The 21154-nt window shown below is 38.2% G+C and overlaps 2 protein-coding genes across 3 annotated transcripts in view; both read left to right on the top strand.

The window, feature by feature from the left end:
- Pbp45 (proximal sequence element A Pbp45) overlaps positions 1-12602 on the top strand; it is a 95072-nt gene extending 82470 nt beyond the window's left edge. For both annotated transcript variants that reach the window (XM_071682372.1, XM_071682371.1), the window contains exons 3-8: positions 1638-1770; positions 3710-3856; positions 4260-4416; positions 5811-5976; positions 7120-7293; positions 8392-12602. In XM_071682372.1, coding sequence (XP_071538473.1) covers positions 1638-1770; positions 3710-3856; positions 4260-4416; positions 5811-5976; positions 7120-7293; positions 8392-12098 — 4484 coding nt within the window. In that variant the 3' untranslated portion in view covers positions 12099-12602. The remainder of the gene's footprint in view (positions 1-1637; positions 1771-3709; positions 3857-4259; positions 4417-5810; positions 5977-7119; positions 7294-8391) is intronic.
- Positions 12603-14169: 1567 nt separating this feature from the next.
- On the top strand, positions 14170-20969 carry LOC139760026 (uncharacterized). Its single transcript, XM_071682764.1, has 5 exons — positions 14170-14251; positions 15798-15858; positions 16849-16920; positions 17890-18018; positions 19489-20969. Exons 2-5 carry the CDS (start codon positions 15799-15801, stop codon positions 20359-20361), a joined length of 1134 nt encoding a protein of 377 aa, XP_071538865.1. The 5' UTR covers positions 14170-14251; position 15798; the 3' UTR covers positions 20362-20969.
- The last annotated feature ends 185 nt before the right edge of the window (positions 20970-21154 follow it).

Below are 21154 nucleotides of genomic sequence, written 5' to 3'. Positions count from 1 at the left end.
AGTGTTCCTAGATGTTGGAAAGGTGCTACAGTCACAGCCCTACCAAAAAAGGTTTTTATTGATATGGGTGAATTACACCCTTTATCATCAGGTCCTAATCTCGGAAAATTGCTTGAAGGCTTTGTTGCACAGCTAGTACTAGAAGATATCAAGCCTAAATCCATCCATGTCAATATCGAAACCAGAAAGGAAGTTCCTCCTCCCAATCTCATATTGAATTGTTAGATAGTGTATTGAAAAGCTTGGACAACCTTAAAATCTTAACCAATATTGTATTACAGTAATGGACTTTTATAAGGTTTTCAACTGTATTGATTACACAGTGGCAAGCTTTTCTTGCTAGGTTGCTATCCCTCATTGCTTGTATTTAAAGCTAACTTCCTGTCTAGTTATAATGACTCATAATCCCCTCAAGTGTAAGGTAATGATAGTACGTCCTCCCAAAAGGCCTCTTGTTTTTCCCCAACTCACCCAGAATGATGGTAATGTACCCATTATTTACAAATGTAAAGGTTTAGGCATTAGGATCAACTCCACTCTAACCTGGAATGACCATGTTAGTACATAATCTCCAAAGCAAACAGATGTGTAGTCATACTATTCAGGGAACGTCAGTTTGGCTTCAGCATAGATGCAACGTTCGCTTTGTATGTTTGGTTCATCTGAACAACCCTGGGGTATGCAGCTCTTGTGTAGCATCCTGGATTAACCCAAACAGAACACTCATAACTGAAACACATCCACAATTGATGTTTTAGAATAATTTTAGGCAACCAACATGAAAGCTGTGAAAGAGCGCTGATTATACTTAACATGACTAGGTTCCAGGCAAGATGTGAAGAATTAACGGTTCGTTTTGGAAAGAACCTACTCTACTCTAACAACAACAGGCATTTCTTGCCACATCATATGTGTAACATCTTTCAAAGAGTCACAAGGCAAGGAAGACAGCTTTTACAGTTAGTCAGATGTAGATTTAGAACATCTTGGTACAGTAACTCAAGTATCCCATACCTGGTGTCAAAACTCGGTGCTCCGTCGAACTCACAATTTTATTGCTCCCATACTTTAGTCTTTTTATGATGGCATTTTACTTTGTGTTTTTAATGATTATAACATGAGTTATCCATGTAATATAATATTGTAAAAAAAGATGTAATGTATGACTTTCTTGGTAAATTAACCATTTGTTATTATTATTATTATTATTATTATTATTATTATTATTATTATTATCATCATCATCATCATCATCCCCGGGGCCAGGGGAGAATGAATACTGCCCAAATACTCTCTGCGTATTATAGAAGGCGACTAAGATGGGCGGGAGTGGGTGACTAGAATTCCTCCCTTCCTGTTTTACTTTCCAAAAGAAGTGACAGAGCAAGTAGCCAAGTGAGAAATTTTCCCTCTAAGGCTCTGTCATCTGTTCTTGATGCTACCTCGCTCACATGGAAAGTGGTGAGCATGTATGAAAAATTATTATCATTATTATTATTATTATTATTATTGTTGTTGTTGTTGTTGTTGTTGTTGATGCCACTCAGGGACTCTGTGTAATATATTTCTGGAATAAATGCACTTTATTGATTTATCTGTTCATATAACTTTTAACATAAAATGGAATTTATTTGCAGGAAGCTGGTATATTGCCTCTGGCTATCTTCAAGACCTGACATCACTTTTAGAAGCTTTTGAGAGGGAGGAAGGTTGGAAATTTAAAAACTTTTCCTCATGCTGGCAGGAGCTTAAGTTTTCTCTCATTTACAGGTTAGTAGTTGAACCTCCTGGAGTTCTGTTATATCTTTTAGTTATGTACAGTTGGAGAGTGACAGAAGTTGTATTACTATAAATATTCTATCCTAATTGACTTGAATAAATACTTAATTGGAAATATACAGTGTTTTTAGTGAAACTACCCATTTTTCAGTGTAAAGTATTGTAATAATAAATAGTAAACAATTTGCCTTCAAAACTTGGTGTTTCAGGCTCAGCGAACCTCAGTTTATAGGACATAAAGTGTTTTTAGTGAAGATTTTCTGAAATGAGTTTTATATGCTTTAAAATATGGTGCTTTATTACCCTAATTTGTTGTTCAATTACCCACAAAAACTTGGGTCGACCTATACACGAAGCATATCCTAAATTAATGATTTCTTGGCCAAAAGTCAAGGGTCGACCTATACACAAGGTAGACTTATAGGGGATTTAGGAAAAAGGATACTTTCCATGTATTCCCTGCATATCATAGAAGGCAACTAAAAGGGGAGGGAGCAGGGGGCTGGAAATCCTCCCTCCCCCCCTTTTTTTTTCTTTACAAAAAAAGGAACAGAGAAGGGAGCCAAGTGCAGATATTCCCTCTAAGGCTCTGCCTTCTGTTTTTGATATATATATATATATATATATATATATATATATATATATATATATATATATATATATATATATATATATATATATATATTAGAAGTACCTTTAATTAAACATTAATGAATTATAATCATTAGGGTAAATGTGAATAAGAGCAAGGTTATTAGGTACAGTAGGGTTGAGGGTCAAGTCAGTTGGGAGGTAAGTTTGAATGGAGAAAAACTGGAGGAAGTAAAGTGTTTTAGATATCTGGGAGTGGATCTGGCAGCGGATGGAACCATGGAAGCGGAAGTGGATCATAGGGTGGGGGAGGGGGCGAAAATTCTGGGAGCCTTGAAGAATGTGTGGAAGTCGAGAACATTATCTCGGAAAGCAAAAATGGGTATGTTTGAAGGAATAGTGGTTCCAACAATGTTGTATGGTTGCGAGGCGTGGGCTATGGATAGAGTTGTGCGCAGGAGGATGGATGTGCTGGAAATGAGATGTTTGAGGACAATGTGTGGTGTGAGGTGGTTTGATCGAGTAAGTAACGTAAGGGTAAGAGAGATGTGTGGAAATAAAAAGAGCGTGGTTGAGAGAGCAGAAGAGGAGGTTTTGAAATGGTTTGGGCACATGGAGAGAATGAGTGAGGAAAGATTGACCAAGAGGATATATGTGTCGGAGGTGGAGGGAACGAGGAGAAGTGGGAGACCAAATTGGAGGTGGAAAGATGGAGTGAAAAAGATTTTGTGTGATCGGGGCCTGAACATGCAGTAGGGTGAAAGGAGGGCAAGGAATAGAGTGAATTGGATCGATGTGGTATACCGGGGTTGACGTGCTGTCAGTGGATTGAATCAGGGCATGTGAAGCGTCTGGGGTAAACCATGGAAAGCTGTGTAGGTATGTATATTTGCGTGTGTGGACGTATGTATATACATATGTATGGGGGTGGGTTGGGCCATTTCTTTCGTCTGTTTCCTTGCGCTACCTCGCAAACGCGGGAGACAGCGACAAAGCAAAAAAAAAAAAAAAAAAAAAAAAAGAATTAATGTATGAAAGGAATCTTAGAATGTACTGTTTCATCTCATTATGTATCAAGGTGCAAAAAATGCTCTGATGATTTTCAAATGTTTTCTCTAAAATCCTAAAAGGAGTTCTGTTGGGAATTTTGATGGAAATTTTTTTTTTCAATTATCAGTAAGAAGGTGTTTAATCAGTTGGGGAAAATGGCAAAGTTTTTAGCAGCACAGTTACTGTTTGACGAGTTAAAAAATTAAGCCCCTAATGAGTGAGTTGATGTGTGTATTACTTGCTGAATATAAGTGAGTTCTTTTATCAGTTTTCTTTTTTTTGGCAATAGAGGCAGGGAAAACTTCAAGGAGCTCTTAGAGTTTTCAGAGGAGGTGGCACTGTTGACTAAGAGATTCTTGGTCCCTCCTCACAGTCTTAAGTGGAGGGTTGGTGCTCTCTACACATTATATGGTCTCTATTATAAACACCCTTTTAGGTAAGTTTTTTTATTTACTTGATTTTTATCATTTGCAATTAAGGATATTCCTCCATCAGTCACACAGTAAAGTCCGTTTCATTTAGACAAGAATGATATAGTTTAAGTGCTATATTTGGCTTTGAGTATTTATATCAACATCCCACGTATTTCCTTTTTTTGCTTTTCATTTGAAATGATTGGAGGTAGGATACGCTGGTCTTTCTTGAGGCTGATTTTTGAGGAATACGCTAGAATAAATCTTTTATATATTCTTATAGCTTTCCTTGTAGTATCTAACTGGAAAAATGCATATTGTGGTCATTGATTAGTAAAAATTAAAGAAATTTTGATAAAACCTTAGATATTTGTATTTCAGGAACTGATGCTAAGAAATGTGATTTTAATCCTTTTGGTGTTACAGGCACTTCTTCAAGGTTCGTCTTGTTAGGGATGAATATGAACAACTTCTGAAGCTAGTGGGTCAGTTTCGGACTGATGTGGACAACTCAGATCCAGCATACATCTTCCGAAAGATGGAGATTGAAGGAGCCTTCCATTATGTGGCTACTTCCAATGAGGTTAGTCAAAGCCATGCCCTAAAGATTTCTTTGAAGATTTTACCCTTCCATCTCCTGTGTGCCAATAGAAAAAGTTATAATGAACAGACAGAGCTATCCTAAAATGCTCTGTAGCTAGGAATTTATAATTTATTCTTCCCTAAAAATTGGTATCATTGAAAACACTAATCAACCTGTACCACATTTGCAAAGAATGTAGTGTCCACGAAAAATATTGTCCACCCCCATTTTTTTTTCTAGGCAATACTCGTCTAAGGTTTATTGTGGGTACAAGCATGTGACGCTCTTAAGGTGAAATCATTGTACATCTGGTCACTGAGTGTTTATGATGGTATGAATACCAACAACCAGCCTCAGGCTATACTGGGGGAAGGATGTTCTTTCTTTCCTCTTCCAACATGCCACTTCATTTTGAGAATTTCACTTCTGGGCATTGTATTTCTTCCATCTGTGCTTCGAAATAGTTGTCCATTACCTTTCTAAGGAGGAGAAAGCCAGAATTCTCATCTGGAAGAAAAAAATATGGATGCACACTAGATTTTTAGTTTCATTTGGAGCTCAGAATGCACAATCAAGCAGTTGTTTCCTGCAACACATCATCAGTACCATGCTTCATTTCATGTTGAGGGTGCATGATATGAAATAAGAAAATATTTATGTTTAAAGGGAGAAATTTTGATAATAAAGGACAGAAGTATATAAATCTAGCTTATGTAAATAAAGAATAACTTGTAGATTGCCACTTTCGTAAGGTTATTTTTTTTGTTTTCTGAACTGGCTGCATTTTGGGATCATCTGCTCCAGGGTAATTAATATCTTGGTAGATGTTTTAAGTAAATCCAAACACCTTTATAGTTACAAAGAGATGAGGTAGCTGGGGCTCCTGAAGCCCATCAAATGGAGCAAATCAGTTTCATGTTGAGGAATAGAATTCTGAATTTTGAATCTTTGCAAAGGAGACATGCAAGTCATGAGCACATGTTTTAGATCCAGCCTAGTTTGCAAAGGAGACATGCAAGTCATGAGCACATGCTTTAGATTCAGCCTAGTAATATATTACTGGTTAGGCTCTTAAGTTTTACTGCAAGCAGTTTTCAGATTTTCTAGTAATTGGTTGCCTGGTAAGGAGATAATGATGCTATAACTTTTAGAAATGTTTTGTAGAATATAACATGGCTGATCCATAGTAAGGTTGCTATTGATAATCTTGGATACTTTATTAAGGTAGGTAGAGTTTCTGTGTTGTTTGAAATTGCCTAGATGAGTGGGATTGTCTTGCAAACATTTTTTTAAGCCTTTTCTATAAGATAAGCTGATATTTCTTATTGTGATCAATTAATATATGCCAGATTTTTAGGTCTTTAACCTGTTCTGATATTTTTCTAAATTTGAAGATGTGCCTGGACTTTTATTCAGTGGAACGTGAAGCAGTCGACATAAAGTATGAATCTCAGCGACTTGTGAATGCCTCCCCCATCAGTATTGTACTTTCCCCAGACAGTCGGTTCATAGATGACTGTTTGTTGCAGCAATATCAGAAAACTAAAGCACTTGTGATGGGTAAGTACTTGAGCATGTATTTACTTTTGTCTTGAAATCCAATGAAAATCTGATGTTGCCATTAAAGTTTTAGATTGCAAGTTTAGCCAGCAGTTCTGGAGGATGATGCATCTGTTGTCTTGATCTTTCAGCAGTCTGATGCATTGATATTACACAGTTAAAACTGATGCTGTAGACAAGAGAAATAATTATTTTTAAGGAGTGTTAGAGCTATGTGCACATGTGATCTGTATGTTACAGACAAATGTTTGTAATTAATAGAATTAAGATAAGAAATGGCAATTAACTTTTTAGGTCAATGATCAGACACTAAAACTTCTTTTAACCACTTGGAGTACGTGCTTACTGTCATGCAAATGATATGAAGAACAGTCTTATGGAAAGGTTTGTGAAACTAGATCCAAAAGCAAAAACAATTAACCTCTGTTCTCTCAGTCTTATGTAAACTTTTAAGAAAATTGATCCAAAAACAAAAGGTCATTTTGTGTTCTCTCAGTCCAAGAAGAGGAGCTAGTCTTTTCATTCCAGATAACTTTAAAGAATCTCCAAAGTTCTTGGCAGCTAAAGACTTGTTGTTGATGTGGCAAATAATTTTGAATAATCAGTCTGCATAGCTTTTATTAGGCACACAGAATTATTATCCAGAATTCAAGAATTTTGTGAAAAATATTAAAAACTTAAATAAGTTTGATTTCTCATTTTTAGATTATTATCATTTACCAAACCCAAAGAAACATATCTTTTACAAATACTCTGTATATGCACACCTTCCTAGATGAAAGCAAAGGAGATATAGCTTCTTAATAAGAAGAGTTCTTCCTTCAGTTTTCACATGCACAAAGAAATTGAATTTTAATGTAAGCAATTTATATATTTTTCAGCAAGATATTATGGGTTATTTGAAATGTACATTTTTTTTAAGGATGCCCTCTAAAGGGTAATGTCTGCTTTCCCATCAGCATAAATGGACAAAAGCAGTTGAAAGAAAAGAGAAAAATCAGATGAATCAAAGTTTTGCAGGAGATGGATAGGTATCCATATAACAAGGGGCTTGTCATAGATGTAAGGAAAGGCATTAGAAGGTAAGAGGTGTCAAATTTGTATTTTCCCCCCATACCAACTATCATTTTTATCAATTCTCAGGTGATGGAAATGAACCTGAGAGGGCTGTTTCTCTAGTGCAGCCAAGTTTTCCATTAGAAATTGACCATACATTGAAGGAGCTTAAGGAAGATATCTTAATCCAGCTGGGCCTAAAGGAGCCACCAAGTAAAATTGTTAAACAGAACGAGGACCAAAATGAACTGCCACCTATAGGTGAGGTCATTAGATTCATTGTATATAATGTTTCCTTAACCAGCAGCTGTTATATTTTTCAACATACTTATATTTCATTAGATTAACCAGTGTCTAGGTCAGTGATATCTTTAAGAGACTCATTTTTATATAGATATAAAGGACATAAGAAAATTTTTCTGGTGGATTTTATTTTTACTATAATGGTACTTTTGCTATTTTCTATGTCATCTTATTAGATTTACACAATAAGCATTATGAAAGCTTTTGGTGTTATTGTGAATATTGTTTGCACTACAATTTAATTGATTCATGATGATTATCCAGTAGTTTAGATTGTCTGACTTGCTCTTAGGGAAAAGATGAAAAATGATATAGTAATTGAATTATCTTCTAATTCCTACTTATTTACATAGGACTGATCAAGTTCATGCTGCCTGCTATTTGCACACAGTTATCCTCATGGCCAGTGTGCTTTGGTAAACCAAGGTTTCCATGTTACCATAAGTCCTTCAAAATTTTTCACTTTGTATGCTACTAAATTGATCTTGGAAGATTAACTTTTACATTAGTACCTCAACTCTGACACAAAATGCCTGCATTTCACATACAGTAATCAAAAGACATTCCTTCAGCATCCAAAGACATCACTCACCAAATATGTTGAGGTAAAATATATAGAGAAGTGCAATACATGGAAAAATTTATCCTGTGTAGCTTATCTGCAACTACCATATCTGCTGAAATAGCTGTTCATTCTCATTCTTTTTTGACAAGCTTTAATCATCAGACTGACTTAAACGGGTCAGCAAGAATTAGATTAATGGGATCAGCTTTTGTGTACAATTTGTGATCTTCACAGCTGGATACACATGTATAGTATGCTGCAGACACTTTGATATTCAGGTGTTAAAGATTCCCAGCAGCTGTGCTTGAAGCACTTATGAAGGAATTCTGATAAAGCATTTTTCATTTGTTTGTTTCATATTAGTTAGGATCATTAGGTCATATAAAAGCATAAGATTATTTATTGTTTATTACCAGTGCTTGATGTTTTTGAAGTATGTAGACATCCTTTTCATTTGTTGTTAGTTTTTGAGTAGACCCTTTCATTCTCAGGTACCAGACGAGCTTATATCCGAGCAAAAGCATTGGCTGTGGATACAAGCGAAGAATACCTAAAGAAAAAGGGACTTGTAGGTGGTTTTAGTTTCAAAGGAAAAACAGGAAGAATAATACAAAAGAGAAGAAGAGGCAGGCCTGCTAAGAAGGAAATGGAAGAAAATATGGGCAGGGAAAGAGCCTCATCATGCAATAATGAAAATATGACAGGAAGGCTTTCCAAAAGATCAGGAGGAAGCACAAATAAATCACGAAGTGAAGTTAGCAAATATCCAAGAATGTTAATGGACAAGAATGTGAGACGGTTCATGAGCCCACCCTCGGCTGGCACTCTTAGGATCCCACTAAAGCCTCGAAAAAAGGGCAGAGTATTGTCCAACAAACTAACCTACAAAACAGAGGGTGAGGAAAGTGGTGTAGGCAGTGAGAGTGAAGTGGACAAAGATCATACCGCAGATGAACCTTTAGGGCAAAAGGAATTAGAGGCATCATCAAGAACTGAAATTAGCTCTTGTGCAAATACTGAACAGGATTTTGGAGAGGAGCATCTCAATGCTGTACCTCAGGTATCACCACCACCTAAACGGAAGCGGGGACGCCCAAGAAAAAATGTTCTTTATAAAGCCCTAGAAGTATCCAAAGGAAATTCACCTCCTAAAGAAAAAGTACCGCAAGTATTTGTTGGTCAAAGAGGAAGACTCAATAGATATCTGAGGGATATGTTCAAGACACAGAGGTTAGATAAGCCAACTGTTATCAACACTTTAGATGCAGCACAAATTCATTCAAATATCATAGATTTGCCATCTGAAGAAACAAGCATTGTACTACCCATGCAACGAGAAGGTATTACTGATGAATGTTCTGATAACAGTTTGAGCAATTTGGGTACAACTTATGGAAGACATACAAAAGGCAATAATGCTTTGCCAGCACAAGATTCCATAAATGACTCTATATGTTTAGATGTGCATTTTAATCAGAAAGGAACTAGTATCATAAGAAAAATGAAGTTTAAAGTAAAAACTAAGATTTGGGAATCCATAGAAAATGACAAGGTTAAGATTGAAAATTTGAAAAAGAAATTGCTTCAGCTTTTACCAGATGAAAACCAAAGTGAAGAAGGCAAAGTGAATATAGTTACCCAGATATCTGCCTCTGTACCTGAAGGCAGTGTGGATGCATCTGAACTATCACAAAGCCCTTCTCATCAAGATGTAAATGCAATGCTTCATTCTTCAGCAGTGCAGTTCCAGCTTCCAAGAAAAGCAAATAAACCAGTTAGTCATATGACAGAATTGCATTCTGGAGTATTTCCATTATTGTCCACAAGAGAAAAAGGTAAGGGTATGACTCGACCTGGAGTTGGTAAGATGTTAATGGTCCCCATAAAGATAGGTGGTGTTACTCATTACCTTCCAGCTTCACCATCCCAAATGAAGGTAAATGATAAAGGCTTAGAATATGGACATAATAAGTCATTATCATTGCCACTTGTTAAGAGGGAAGTTTCTGAGGTAACTCCCATCATTGACAATTATCAAATACCACAGTCCACTGAAACCTCGGAGACTCCTAGGAAACTTGCTGACAGTGTCAGGGCTGAATCGCCAGACTTCATCTCATCAGACATGAAGTGGGTGTCTCCACTTCCTGAAAGTGAAATCAGTTATATTTTGTCAAGTGCACCAGTAAGAGAAGACATTCATGATGGTACTGATGAAATTTCACCTATCAGAAGACGAGAATATACATGTAGAACAGATACTCATAGCACGCAAACCATTGATGGACTTCCAGATGAACTGTGGGAGTCAAAGGATGGTCGAGAAAGCCCTCCAGAATCACATGCAGAATTAGAACGCTTAACATTGCGTCACAGAAATCACCCTCAGCGAGTTCTTGCCACTAAGTCAGCACAGTCTAGTCTGAATAAACCATTCACCACTAAAGACCAAGTTTACAAAGCATGTGAAGCTAACGCAGGTAAAACTTTGGAAATTATTGTCGTGACAAACAGAGACTCAAACACTATGGAGGTTGCACATCCTGAAGAGAATAATTGTTATAATGTTAGTGAGAGTACAAGTTTTGGAGAGATTAGCTACCCTGAAGTTACTGACATTACAAGTGCCGAAGAGATTCATTGTTCCGAAGAGGATGAAGACCAGAGTGATTGTGTGGATATGGTTGTAGATGATTTTGTAAATGACATGACTTCATTTGACTCACAAACCATGAATTCAGATGTAGGAAGCTCATTATCTGAGCCTGTCTCAAGTAGTATTTTTTATGTTACAAATGCAGAAAGCCATCAAACAGAAAAGGATATATCTCTTTCTCAGGCAGCAGTTGTTTCCACAGTTACGCCAGCAGAATTAAGCCTTGATGTTTACCCATCAGAGACATCTATTCATGCAAGTTATACTGTTATCCCAGATGAGGTGACATCTCTTGCTCTGCCCAGTACATCTGTGGCACCAGTGGTTGGAGAAGAATTGAGTATTCCAGTGCCTTTTCAGCCTAGACAGGTACAACTGTCACCTTCTGTCATGGAAAATGTGATGATTCCTGTTTCAGATGCTCAAATAATAGTCCAGTCTTCTCCACAACAGATGACTGTATCCACTGCCCCTCTGACAGTGTCAACCCCAGTTTCAACTTGGCGCACTGCTGAACATGTTTTCTTGGAGGATGTGGTAAGTGCAAGTACATCCACTTCCCATGGATCACTGCAGAGCACTCCAGGATGGATTCATCAGTCCCATCATGAATGCATTAGGCCCTTGACTACAGCTGCTGTGACTGCCCATTATCCTGACCGCCCCATCAACATGGTTACGTACCAGAAGGTTCCTGTTCATTCAGGAGGTAATTCATTATCTAAATTTCCAGAACAGCCAACCCAACAGTCCATGTTGGAAATCAAACCTCCCAGATACCCAGGGGTTGTACAAGTTTCACCTGTATCACTAAAAAGTTCTCCATGCATTTATCAATCACCTTCCATCTCTTCTCCAATGGTGTATCCACATACTCCTCAAAGTGACTCCTTGGTGGGACTTAGACGCCTTCCAGATATAATGGGAAGCAAGTTGTTGAAAGTGAAAATAAATGATAAAACTGTGTTTGTACCAGCAGACAGAGTGCTAACTAGTGCCACTCGAGTGACCTATGCAACGCAATTATCTAATGAGCCTGAAACTATAGTGGAAAGATTGGTGGAAAAGCAAGACATATATCCTAGCTCAGTGCAAAGTGATTGTGAACGAAATGCGAATAGTCAAGAACCAACTATTGAAATTTCAAGCCAAGGCATAATTGTGGATAAGAAAGTAGAAAGTGATATTTTGTCTCTACCAAGAATATTATCTGAGAGAACTGACAGTCAGCATAGCTCTCCATCATCATCATCCTCAGTAGCAGTAAATGTTAGTGGTGTAAATTGTGACATAAAAACAGAAGATGTTAAACCATTTGAATCATGTTCAAAGACTATTGAAAGCAGAACAGCAGTAAGTTTTCCTACTTTACCACCAGTCAGAAAAATGCAGGTGTGTTCATTCCTTTTCTCGAATAAGTACAAAGCTTTGTCTGGAATGATGGAGACTCTAGGGCCAGCCACTGGTACACCTGTTATACCAAAAAAAGCTCGTGTACCATTCTTACTGAAACAGTCATTAGTTCCAAAAAAGAAATCCTAAGTTTACTTTGTACCATTTTTAAGTTGCTAGAATTTGAGATCTCTTTTTTGTGATAGGAATATGGATGTAGGATATTGAGAATTTTATATGAATATATTTTTAATTTTCTGTGTATAGAATAAAGTATTTCATTTAGTCTTTGTAATCTGCAGACTCAAGTGCATTATGTAACAAACAAGTACCCAAAATCTGACATCAACATAACCATTCAAGAGGTAAACTGAGCCACAGGTGAATTTAGTTATTCATCAGTATATTATAGTATATTGAATTTGGGTTGCATTTGAGTCCTGTATATTCTTATAGTTTTCTGAAAATTTTTTGATTTTTAACATTTTTGAACAACTGACGGTGATGTTTGACTACAGGAGTATTAAAGATACCACATTTCTTGTCTGCCTCGGCCTGTTTTGCTAGCCTGCTGAGTAGGTGCTGGTGACCCCAGTTCTGCAAATATTCCCCACAAAGGTGCATGTAGTCTAAAATAAAAGCAGAGTGCTTGTAGCTCATTTTCATTATATTCATGTTTGATTGAATGGATATGTTAAAGGACTGAATGATGAATGAAAGTTATTGAAACCTTGGGAAAGAGAAAATTATATGCCAGAGTCAAAGTTAAGAGGTTGCGGTACCTTTGAGTGGAATGGAGTGAAGGGTGTGAGGTTAAGCATGAGAGATGAAATCAATAGGTGCAAGAGATGTGGGGATATTAATGAAGTTTATCAATTCAAGATTACAAAATTCAAATGAAAGAGGCTTAGAATATTTGTAATGGTCGCATACATGCCATTTAATAAAAGAGGTTAAAGATACATGAAGGATAGAACTTGAATAAGCAATGAATGATGTAGATCTGGGAAATTGCTCACTAAAATTGCATTACCTATGAAGAGAAATGTTGTAAAAATGGTTGATAAAATATTTGGTTGCTCATTAGCAAATGATCAGTTGTCTGTCAGTTCAAAGCATTCATATTGTGAATGATACAGGAAAGGCTATCTTTTTGTGATGATACAGGGAAGTCTGTCTTTCTGTGTATATCTCTGATGCCTGTTCTCTCTTAAACTCCTTCAAGGGTGTGGCCATGGCAATAGCCTCCATAACTGGTGAACTCCAATGCTGCTTCTTAGCCTTTAGTGCCTCACTCTTAACAGATCACCAGCAGAGTGTAACTTTAGCACAGTGTTTCTAGAGGCTCCTACTTAATCTTGCAAACTGCTTCTGCCTAATGCTTCAGCCTAATCTCTACTTCTCACTTCTACCTCATGTTTGTACCCATGTTCCTACCTGCTACTTCTACCTATTGCTCTTATGTATATTTTATGTATTTTTTAAACTGCCATTATTAATTTTTTCCTAATGCATGAACTAATATACATATTCAGAAAAAATGTTGGGGGAAAAAACTATGGTATACCAGGCCTTACTAGATGGGGATTACACCTCTTTTAAACATTCATCATACGTTTAGTGAATGATACTGTAATTTTGATATTTTTCAACACAATTTTCAACCACTGGTCGGTGCTAGACGGCGGTACTCCGGTGTGATGGCATTTGAATGACTTTAAGTACTGGCACCTAATGAAGTGGATTGTCTCCACGAAACATGTCGTGCCATATGAATAGAAAAATTACATGTTGAGTAGAATTGTATGAACTATTGAAGTGCGATTTCACCATAACTTTCATCTCGAACTTGGCGCTACCTCGCTAGGGCAGGAAATGAATATGTATGTAATAAGAAAAGAAATTATATATATATATATATATATATATATATATATATATATATATATATATATATATATATATATATATATATAAATTCCTGAAAAACCTACTAAAGGGAACCGTATATATATAAAACGGTTCCCTTTAGTAGGTTTTTGAGGAATTCATGTATTAAAAATGAATTATACATATGGAAAAATGGATGGCATTTGCAATCATACAGACGTTAGTGACTTATCATGGTTTAGTTCATAACATTTATTGTTTATGAATGATATGCTCATGCAATTTCTGATGAGATTTTAGCCAAGTAAACGATTCCGTGGAGAGTAAGAGGCCTCCCGTCATCCGGATGTGGTGTTATCTTGTCCGTATCCACATGACAACGAGGCTGCAGTTGACGCCAGGGAGCCAGCAGGGTGAGTAACTTCATAATATTACGGCGTATTCTCGTGCCGGTTTACCATACTAGCATATGAAATTCCCCCAGCTTAGTTTGTGGTTCCGTAAGGGATGTTAGCAAGCGAGAATAGTCAGTATTAGGGGCTACTGAAGTTCTGTGAGGCCGTAAACAATGAAAGCCATGCTCTTGATTGGTCTCATTTGCTTTTATTCAATGTCTCTTACCAGGGTGCAAATTTTAGAAAGTATGAAACAGAGATAAAGTCGGACACGCTGAACTTTACGATCCAACTGATGTAAAGCAAGTATGGAAGACTTTACAACGTAAATGTCTGTATGTATTTTGAAAGGAGACGCCCAGATTTTGTTTACAAACTAGGATAATGAGATTCAAGTTTATAAACTCTCTTAACTAATACGTATAAGTTTTGTGTTGTTACTCTTCGTGTGTGTGTGTATTCTCCGCGTCTTGCCCTAGCCAGGAATAGTCGAGGATACGAGGTGAAGAAGAAGGCAACGGATGAAACATCCGTCTACGCGGTCATCTGCCCTGTATCTGTAGATGCCACGAGGTTAAGGATGTCAAGTGGAACTGGATGCAGCAGTTGCGCTTAGTAAATGAACTGCATTAGGGAGCTTATGTTTTACTTAATAGTATTGGATGTTGGTTAAGGATATATATTAGTGTTTTGAAAGCTCTGTGCACCTGATCTACTTCACAGACTGGATAGAGCTCATAACAATAGATGAATTAGATTGTTTTGACGAAGCAAGTGGAGTTCCTTGGGGATAAATCTTGGAACCCATTCTCTTCCATATATATGTTATGATGTTGATAATAGGCGATGTTATGAGGATTTTTTGTAACAGCACTAAACTCAGAAGTAAAGATAGCAGTATTTGAATGTTTGCAGTGTGCCTTAGACTAATGGCAAAAATTCTGGTACCAGTAAGTGCATAGTTTTATGCAATAGCAGTAAAGACAGAAAGACTTATTATGAACTAATCTGTATTTATCCACCTACACGAGTCGGGAAGACCTAAAATTTACGTCCAAGGAAGCACAAACTATGTCCGGTTTGGGTTGTCCAATGAATAAAACAAAAGAGTGTAGTCAAGAAAACCAGTACAATTTCCAGGCTGCAGAACACATCCGGTACGAGCGGTTAGGCGACTTAAGCTCATTCAGCCTTGTTAAGAATAACATTTTAAAAAACAACTAAGGATTTCTACAACTAACCGCGGCAAGCATTTTATCATTAGGCTAATCTAGTTCCACTCGTTGAAATATGAATATGTTCGTAAATAGCTAGTGTATTTCGGGTGAATCATTGGTAAATTTTCTTTGAAATGACTAGGATAGGGAATGACTTGCGAACAAAAGTGATGAACAGTAGCATGAATATATTCAAAAGGACTCCGAGATCTTTAGTTGCAGTCCTTTGTGATATGCGAGTTTGCCCTAAAAAGTTATGGTGTTTTATTCCCCCCCCCCCCCCCCCCTCTCGCTCTCTCTCCTCAATATAACAAACCTAAATTAATGTGGAATTCACCCATCAACAGCATGATGAAGTCACCTGAGGCGGATGTGAAGACTTTCATCACTTGGTGGGCATTGGTACAGGTCGGTACATGTAGACTATGTGTACGCTGCCCTAGCTAGCTTATTATTCTCTTATTCGTGCATTATTTCTCAACTTTTAGAATCCCCACGCAAACTTTTTCTTCTCGTGTCAATATTGATGCTACGGGATTATTAAGAGCTGGTTATTATTGTCATTATCAATATTGCCGCTAAATTGTCCTGCATTCATCACTCACAGACTTGTGTGACTGCCATATTTCTTGACCTATTGCTGCGCCTGTTGGACGTGGGTGGTTTCCTGAGCGCTGCGGGGCTGTCTTAGGAAGGGGACCCTGGGGCAGGAATCAAAAGATGATCATTATATCTACATTATTAATATTTTTATTGTTGTATATACGATTATCTTATTAACCATCAGTAATTATTATAATTTTTACAATTTACATCATTTTGAAATTAAAAATGCATAATGCCCTCCACATCAGCATCCTTATGCGACACGTTCCTTGCCCCTTGAAAATGCTTTTAATTTCACCATTTACTCCTTATCAAACATGTAACAATTTTGACCTTTTGTCACAAATGTAAGTGCTGCAGCCTTCCTCAGCTGCCATCAAAAGTAATTTACGATGGGTAGAATATTTTGTTGCTGAACTACCATGCTTTCATACATAGAAATACATTCTCTTTCATAAAAGTGGTGATTTATAATGCAGAATTTCGTAAATACATTGTATTTCCAGCTGTATTTGCAGCTGCTAGTTTACCCCTTGAATATGAATTTATTTTAAGAATAGACCGACAGATTTTTGTTTTAATGTTAGATAGTTTAAAGTTTTATTCCGTCAGCTCATTCTTTTCAAACAACCATAAAACATAAATCCTTTGTGACATGTAAATTTCATTTCTTTCATATCATATAGAGGTCAGAAGCTTGAAAAAACTGGTGCAGTAATATCTTTTCCGAAATACCATAATATTGCCACAATCCCTTTGTGAACATAGACCACATTGTTAACATCTTTACAGGAAAACGCAAGTCTGCTGCCGAAGGCGAAGCAGAAGCTAGGGTCATGGAGGCTCCAGGATGAGCACTTCCAGGTAAGTGACGCGCTTCAGTTGCATTTAGTTATTTTCATTTTTACTTATTGGTACTGGCTCACTGTGATGACTGTATGTGTAATTTCCTATCTGTACGCCTGTGAATGATGTTGGATTTCTGAAGTCCCGCATCCAGACTTTTGTCATTTTTTATCACAGAATTTGCATAATTTTTCACATTACAACATGTACGTCTTCTTCAATGTAATTATACATTTCCACAGATCTATCGTAACTTGCTCACCTTTTTGTGCTATCTTGTAGGACATGAGAAGGTAGAGAGTTCCAATTCTTAGAGGTCTAGGGAAAGAAACAGTTATCACAGTGGCCCGCCTTTGAGTTGCCAACGGCCAAACAGAGATCATGTGAAGCAGCAGCTTGCCGAGTATTGCGTGGTCTAGCTAGTGGGGTCGGGGAACAGTAGCAGCCACCTCTCGGGAGCAAAAACCATAGTAATTTGTTATAACGATATGATAAGGACGCCCTTACCGGTATTAGCTTGTGGCCAGGTTTGGCTTAGCTTGTTCTTACCATATTGAGGGTCAACTCCAGTAGAGTTTTGCGATGTTAGTCTTGAAAAATCAGTCTTCAAAGTGTGGTCATCTAGTAGAAGTGTGTGGTTACTGTACCATCAGGAAACGGTTAATACATCCTTGCTTTTCGTCTAATCTGGCTTTTTAAGTATCCTATGTCTTAACAGTGTTGGATGACAACATTTTTCCAGGGATTAATTTTACGTAGTTGAATTACATTATGATATTTTAAGATAATGTGACGTTATCAGTTGCTTATAATGAAAATAAAGGGCTATGGCGGTAGTTAGGGCTGTATTTATATTTACAGGACACTCGCCTATTAACGGCATAAAAGGAAAAATTTTGAAGTGGTCTCTGTACATAGTAGGAGGGTGCATGACTGTACGTGGTTGGTGTGTGTATGAAAATATAGTGATGGTTATTTACACTGCAGGTAGGAGTGTGGGAGGCGGTGGCGGGATTGGCATTACACACTTCCCCAGGCACTGCACACATCAAGCTCTCTGCTGACCAGCCCTGGGAGTTACCTGGCCTCCAGCCTGTCCTCAATACCCTTCAGAAGGTAAGTGCTTTGACCTGACCACACTATTGAAGTTACATCTTGGGCATCACGGGCCTTGTGATATTTTGAATCGGTGATTGTAATGCTGAAGAAATTTGTGCAGTTCTGAATATGGACGAGAAAGAATAACACGCACATGTCTGAGGGGTTTAGTTTCACATGGATGAGATAACGCCTGGTAATGTGATCTTTAATTGATCTACAAGTGATGCAGAATTGTTTATGAAAGGTTTGTGTGCATTAGCAGTGGACGGTCATGTACGCGTGTGGTGGTTAGTCATGTCTAGGAATTTTTGAGGATGGTGCATATGAGCTGTGGTCCGCGAAAACGCTTGCGTGATGGAGTCCTTAATCTTCAGTTGAGGGGAAAGCATTAAGACCTAAACTTAAACCTCTTAATTTCTTAAAAAAAAAAAAATAAGCATTGTTAATTGCAGACAATTGATATATGATTTCAATAAGTTTGTATGTATGCAGCTGCATGAATGAATATATAAATTTCTAGCAGCTCTTTCCCTGAGTACACATATGTACAAATGAATTATAACCTCTTTAATTTATATTCATAAATTACGCGAGTTAGTATTGGATACATTTTCTTTTATCATTCGTTGATCATAGAAAATTGAATTTTTCGAACATAAACTGATACTTAATCGTAAATTTACTTTGGCATTCAGTCCTCATTTTTAACATTGTTGATTCTATTTTACCCATATGGTATCCCGATTATCTTTGCATTTTAAAGCTTTAAAAGTTTGCATTCCTTTTGTCTACAGGAGATGTAACATTATTGGCAAAAGACATATAGTATATGATAACATAATTTATCATTCCTTTATTCAAAATTATATTCTTACACAACACAGCCCACACCACTCAAACGTTTTAAACAACACAGACATCTACCTAAAAGTCCACTCCACTTCATTTATGCACGGGCCGACCTGTGCCAGTAATGACACCACGAGCATGTACATTCTACCTGTGCCAGTAATGGCACACCCAAGAACATCTTTAGTTATTCAAGACTTTCGATAGAGGTTTTTAACTTGACGTTGAAAGTCTTAATGACACTACCAATTGGTAGACGTAAAGCCCAAACAATCAGCCAATTAAAATCGTTTAGATACGAGATATTTCAACGCAGTCAATTTTAAGACAGTTGTCATGTGGCGCGAAAATTAGCATGTGTGTGACAACCTTCCGTCAGAAAATTTGAATAAAACCAGTGAACGGGAATATATATAGAGATACAGACATTATTAAGGAGTGGCGCCTCAGTACAGCAGTTTCTAGTGTAGCGCCATTATTTATGGTAATGCTCCATGGATTTCTCGTCTTATTAAGCTGTGACCTTTACATATCCCATTGTTTGACGACCTGTCTTGGTGAGTGGTGGTCTTATCATCATCAGTCTTGCAGACCTAGCTCAGAAAGCCACTTGAATTCATGTGCGATTTGTTGCAGGTTAACTGTCAATGTGTGGCGGAGTGGCGGCGGGAGTGGTCGCTAGGGGCGCATTTGGTGACGCCCTGTATGGCCGCCCTCCTCCAGTGCTCCTCTCCCACTACGGTAACCGTCAGCCTGCGTGAACACCAACACTCAGCCTCATTCCCCGCACTTCCCGCGATCATGTCCCGCTTGGCTCGTACCTCCTGCTCTCTCAGTCTTTCACTGGAGGGTGACTTCAGGGACCGCAGTGACTTCCTTACCTCCGACCATCTCCTCCTTCACTGCCTACAGCCCCAGGCCCGCGTCAGGCTCCGCAGGTTGTCTTGCCACATGGGAGTGGAGGCCGCCGACCATTTCTTCCAGGACGAGCCTCAAAACGACAGCTCGGACGAAGACTTCCCCGGCGTGAGGCACCGACCCATGTACCTTGCTATCCCCGCCATACGCTACCTTCAGGTCTTGAAGGTGAGGATATCATCCTTGGAGGTCATCATTGCACTAAACAGGACCCTGCCATACCTGGAGCTCCTGGAAGATCTGGAAATCCACCTCACCTTCCATGGCATCGTATTCTCTGACGATGTGCCACAGCTCACTTACAACAAGGACAACCTAATGCTGCGTATTGACGACTTAACTGATGCGCGCGCAGAGTGGGCAGGACGTGTGACAGGCGCCCTCAGCCGACAGTACAGCCAAGTGTGGCTCTCGTGGTGCCGCATGACAGCCATAGGCGGGTCCGTGTTCCTGGACCAGTTGAGGTACAGTCGGACACTCATCGGGGCCATACATGTATTTTCTCTCTCTGGGCGACCAGACTGGCGCCAGTTCTCGATTTTGACATCCCAAGCCGCCCAGTTAGCCAACCACACCGCCTTATACTGGTAGCAGCTGGCCAGCCACCCAGTCCCTTTTACCCAGATGTATGTGGCCATTTCTAGTTTCCTTAAAGCCGAATTAAGCGGTCACAGAAGACTAGTGTTCTACAATTCTCTATCAGTTTCACATCTAGGACGACGGAGATGGGAAGATGTGTTAACTGTATATGGATTCTTAGGATTCCATAACGATTAGAATATTCAACTTTGAAGCTGGCAGAGCTTAACAAGCGGCACAACTAACGAGTACAGTGTCTGTGTGTGTAAAGATTAGCCAAGACTAAGCTTGGAACGGGCTATAGTTAACAACAGCCCTTTCTCAGGTGTGCCAATACCGGCACAGAAATAGACTATCGTTTATGCATGCTACGTTCTTTAGGGGGAAATCGTAATACAGTGTACTTTAAAACCAATCACACAAACACACACGCATATATATATATATATATATATATATATATATATATATATATATATATATATATATATATATATATATATATATATATATAGGCGTGGGCTATGGATAGAGTTGTGCGCAGGAGGATGGATGTGCTGGAAATGAGATGTTTGAGGACAATGTGTGGTGTGAGGTGGTTTGATCGAGTAAGTAACGTAAGGGTAAGAGAGATGTGTGGAAATAAAAAGAGCGTGGTTGAGAGAGCAGAAGAGGGTGTTTTGAAATGGTTTGGGCACATGGAGAGAATGAGTGAGGAAAGATTGACCAAGAGGATATATGTGTCGGAGGTGGAGGGAACGAGGAGAAGAGGGAGACCAAATTGGAGGTGGAAAGATGGAGTGAA

This window comes from Panulirus ornatus, chromosome 34 (genome assembly GCF_036320965.1).
Source record: "Panulirus ornatus isolate Po-2019 chromosome 34, ASM3632096v1, whole genome shotgun sequence".
NCBI lineage: Eukaryota > Metazoa > Arthropoda > Malacostraca > Decapoda > Palinuridae > Panulirus > Panulirus ornatus.
The sequence above is the reverse complement of the archived record's forward strand: the minus strand, read 5'-3'. Positions and strand labels throughout refer to the sequence as shown.

Coding starts and splice junctions, on each gene's coding strand:
- LOC139760026 (XM_071682764.1), top strand. CDS start 15,799: ATGATGAAGTCACCTGAGGCGGATGTGAAGACTTTCATCACTTGGTGG. Junction 15,859..16,848: donor CTTGGTGGGCATTGGTACAG/GTCGGTACATGT, acceptor ACATCTTTACAG/GAAAACGCAAGTCTGCTGCC. Junction 16,921..17,889: donor TCCAGGATGAGCACTTCCAG/GTAAGTGACGCG, acceptor TTTACACTGCAG/GTAGGAGTGTGGGAGGCGGT.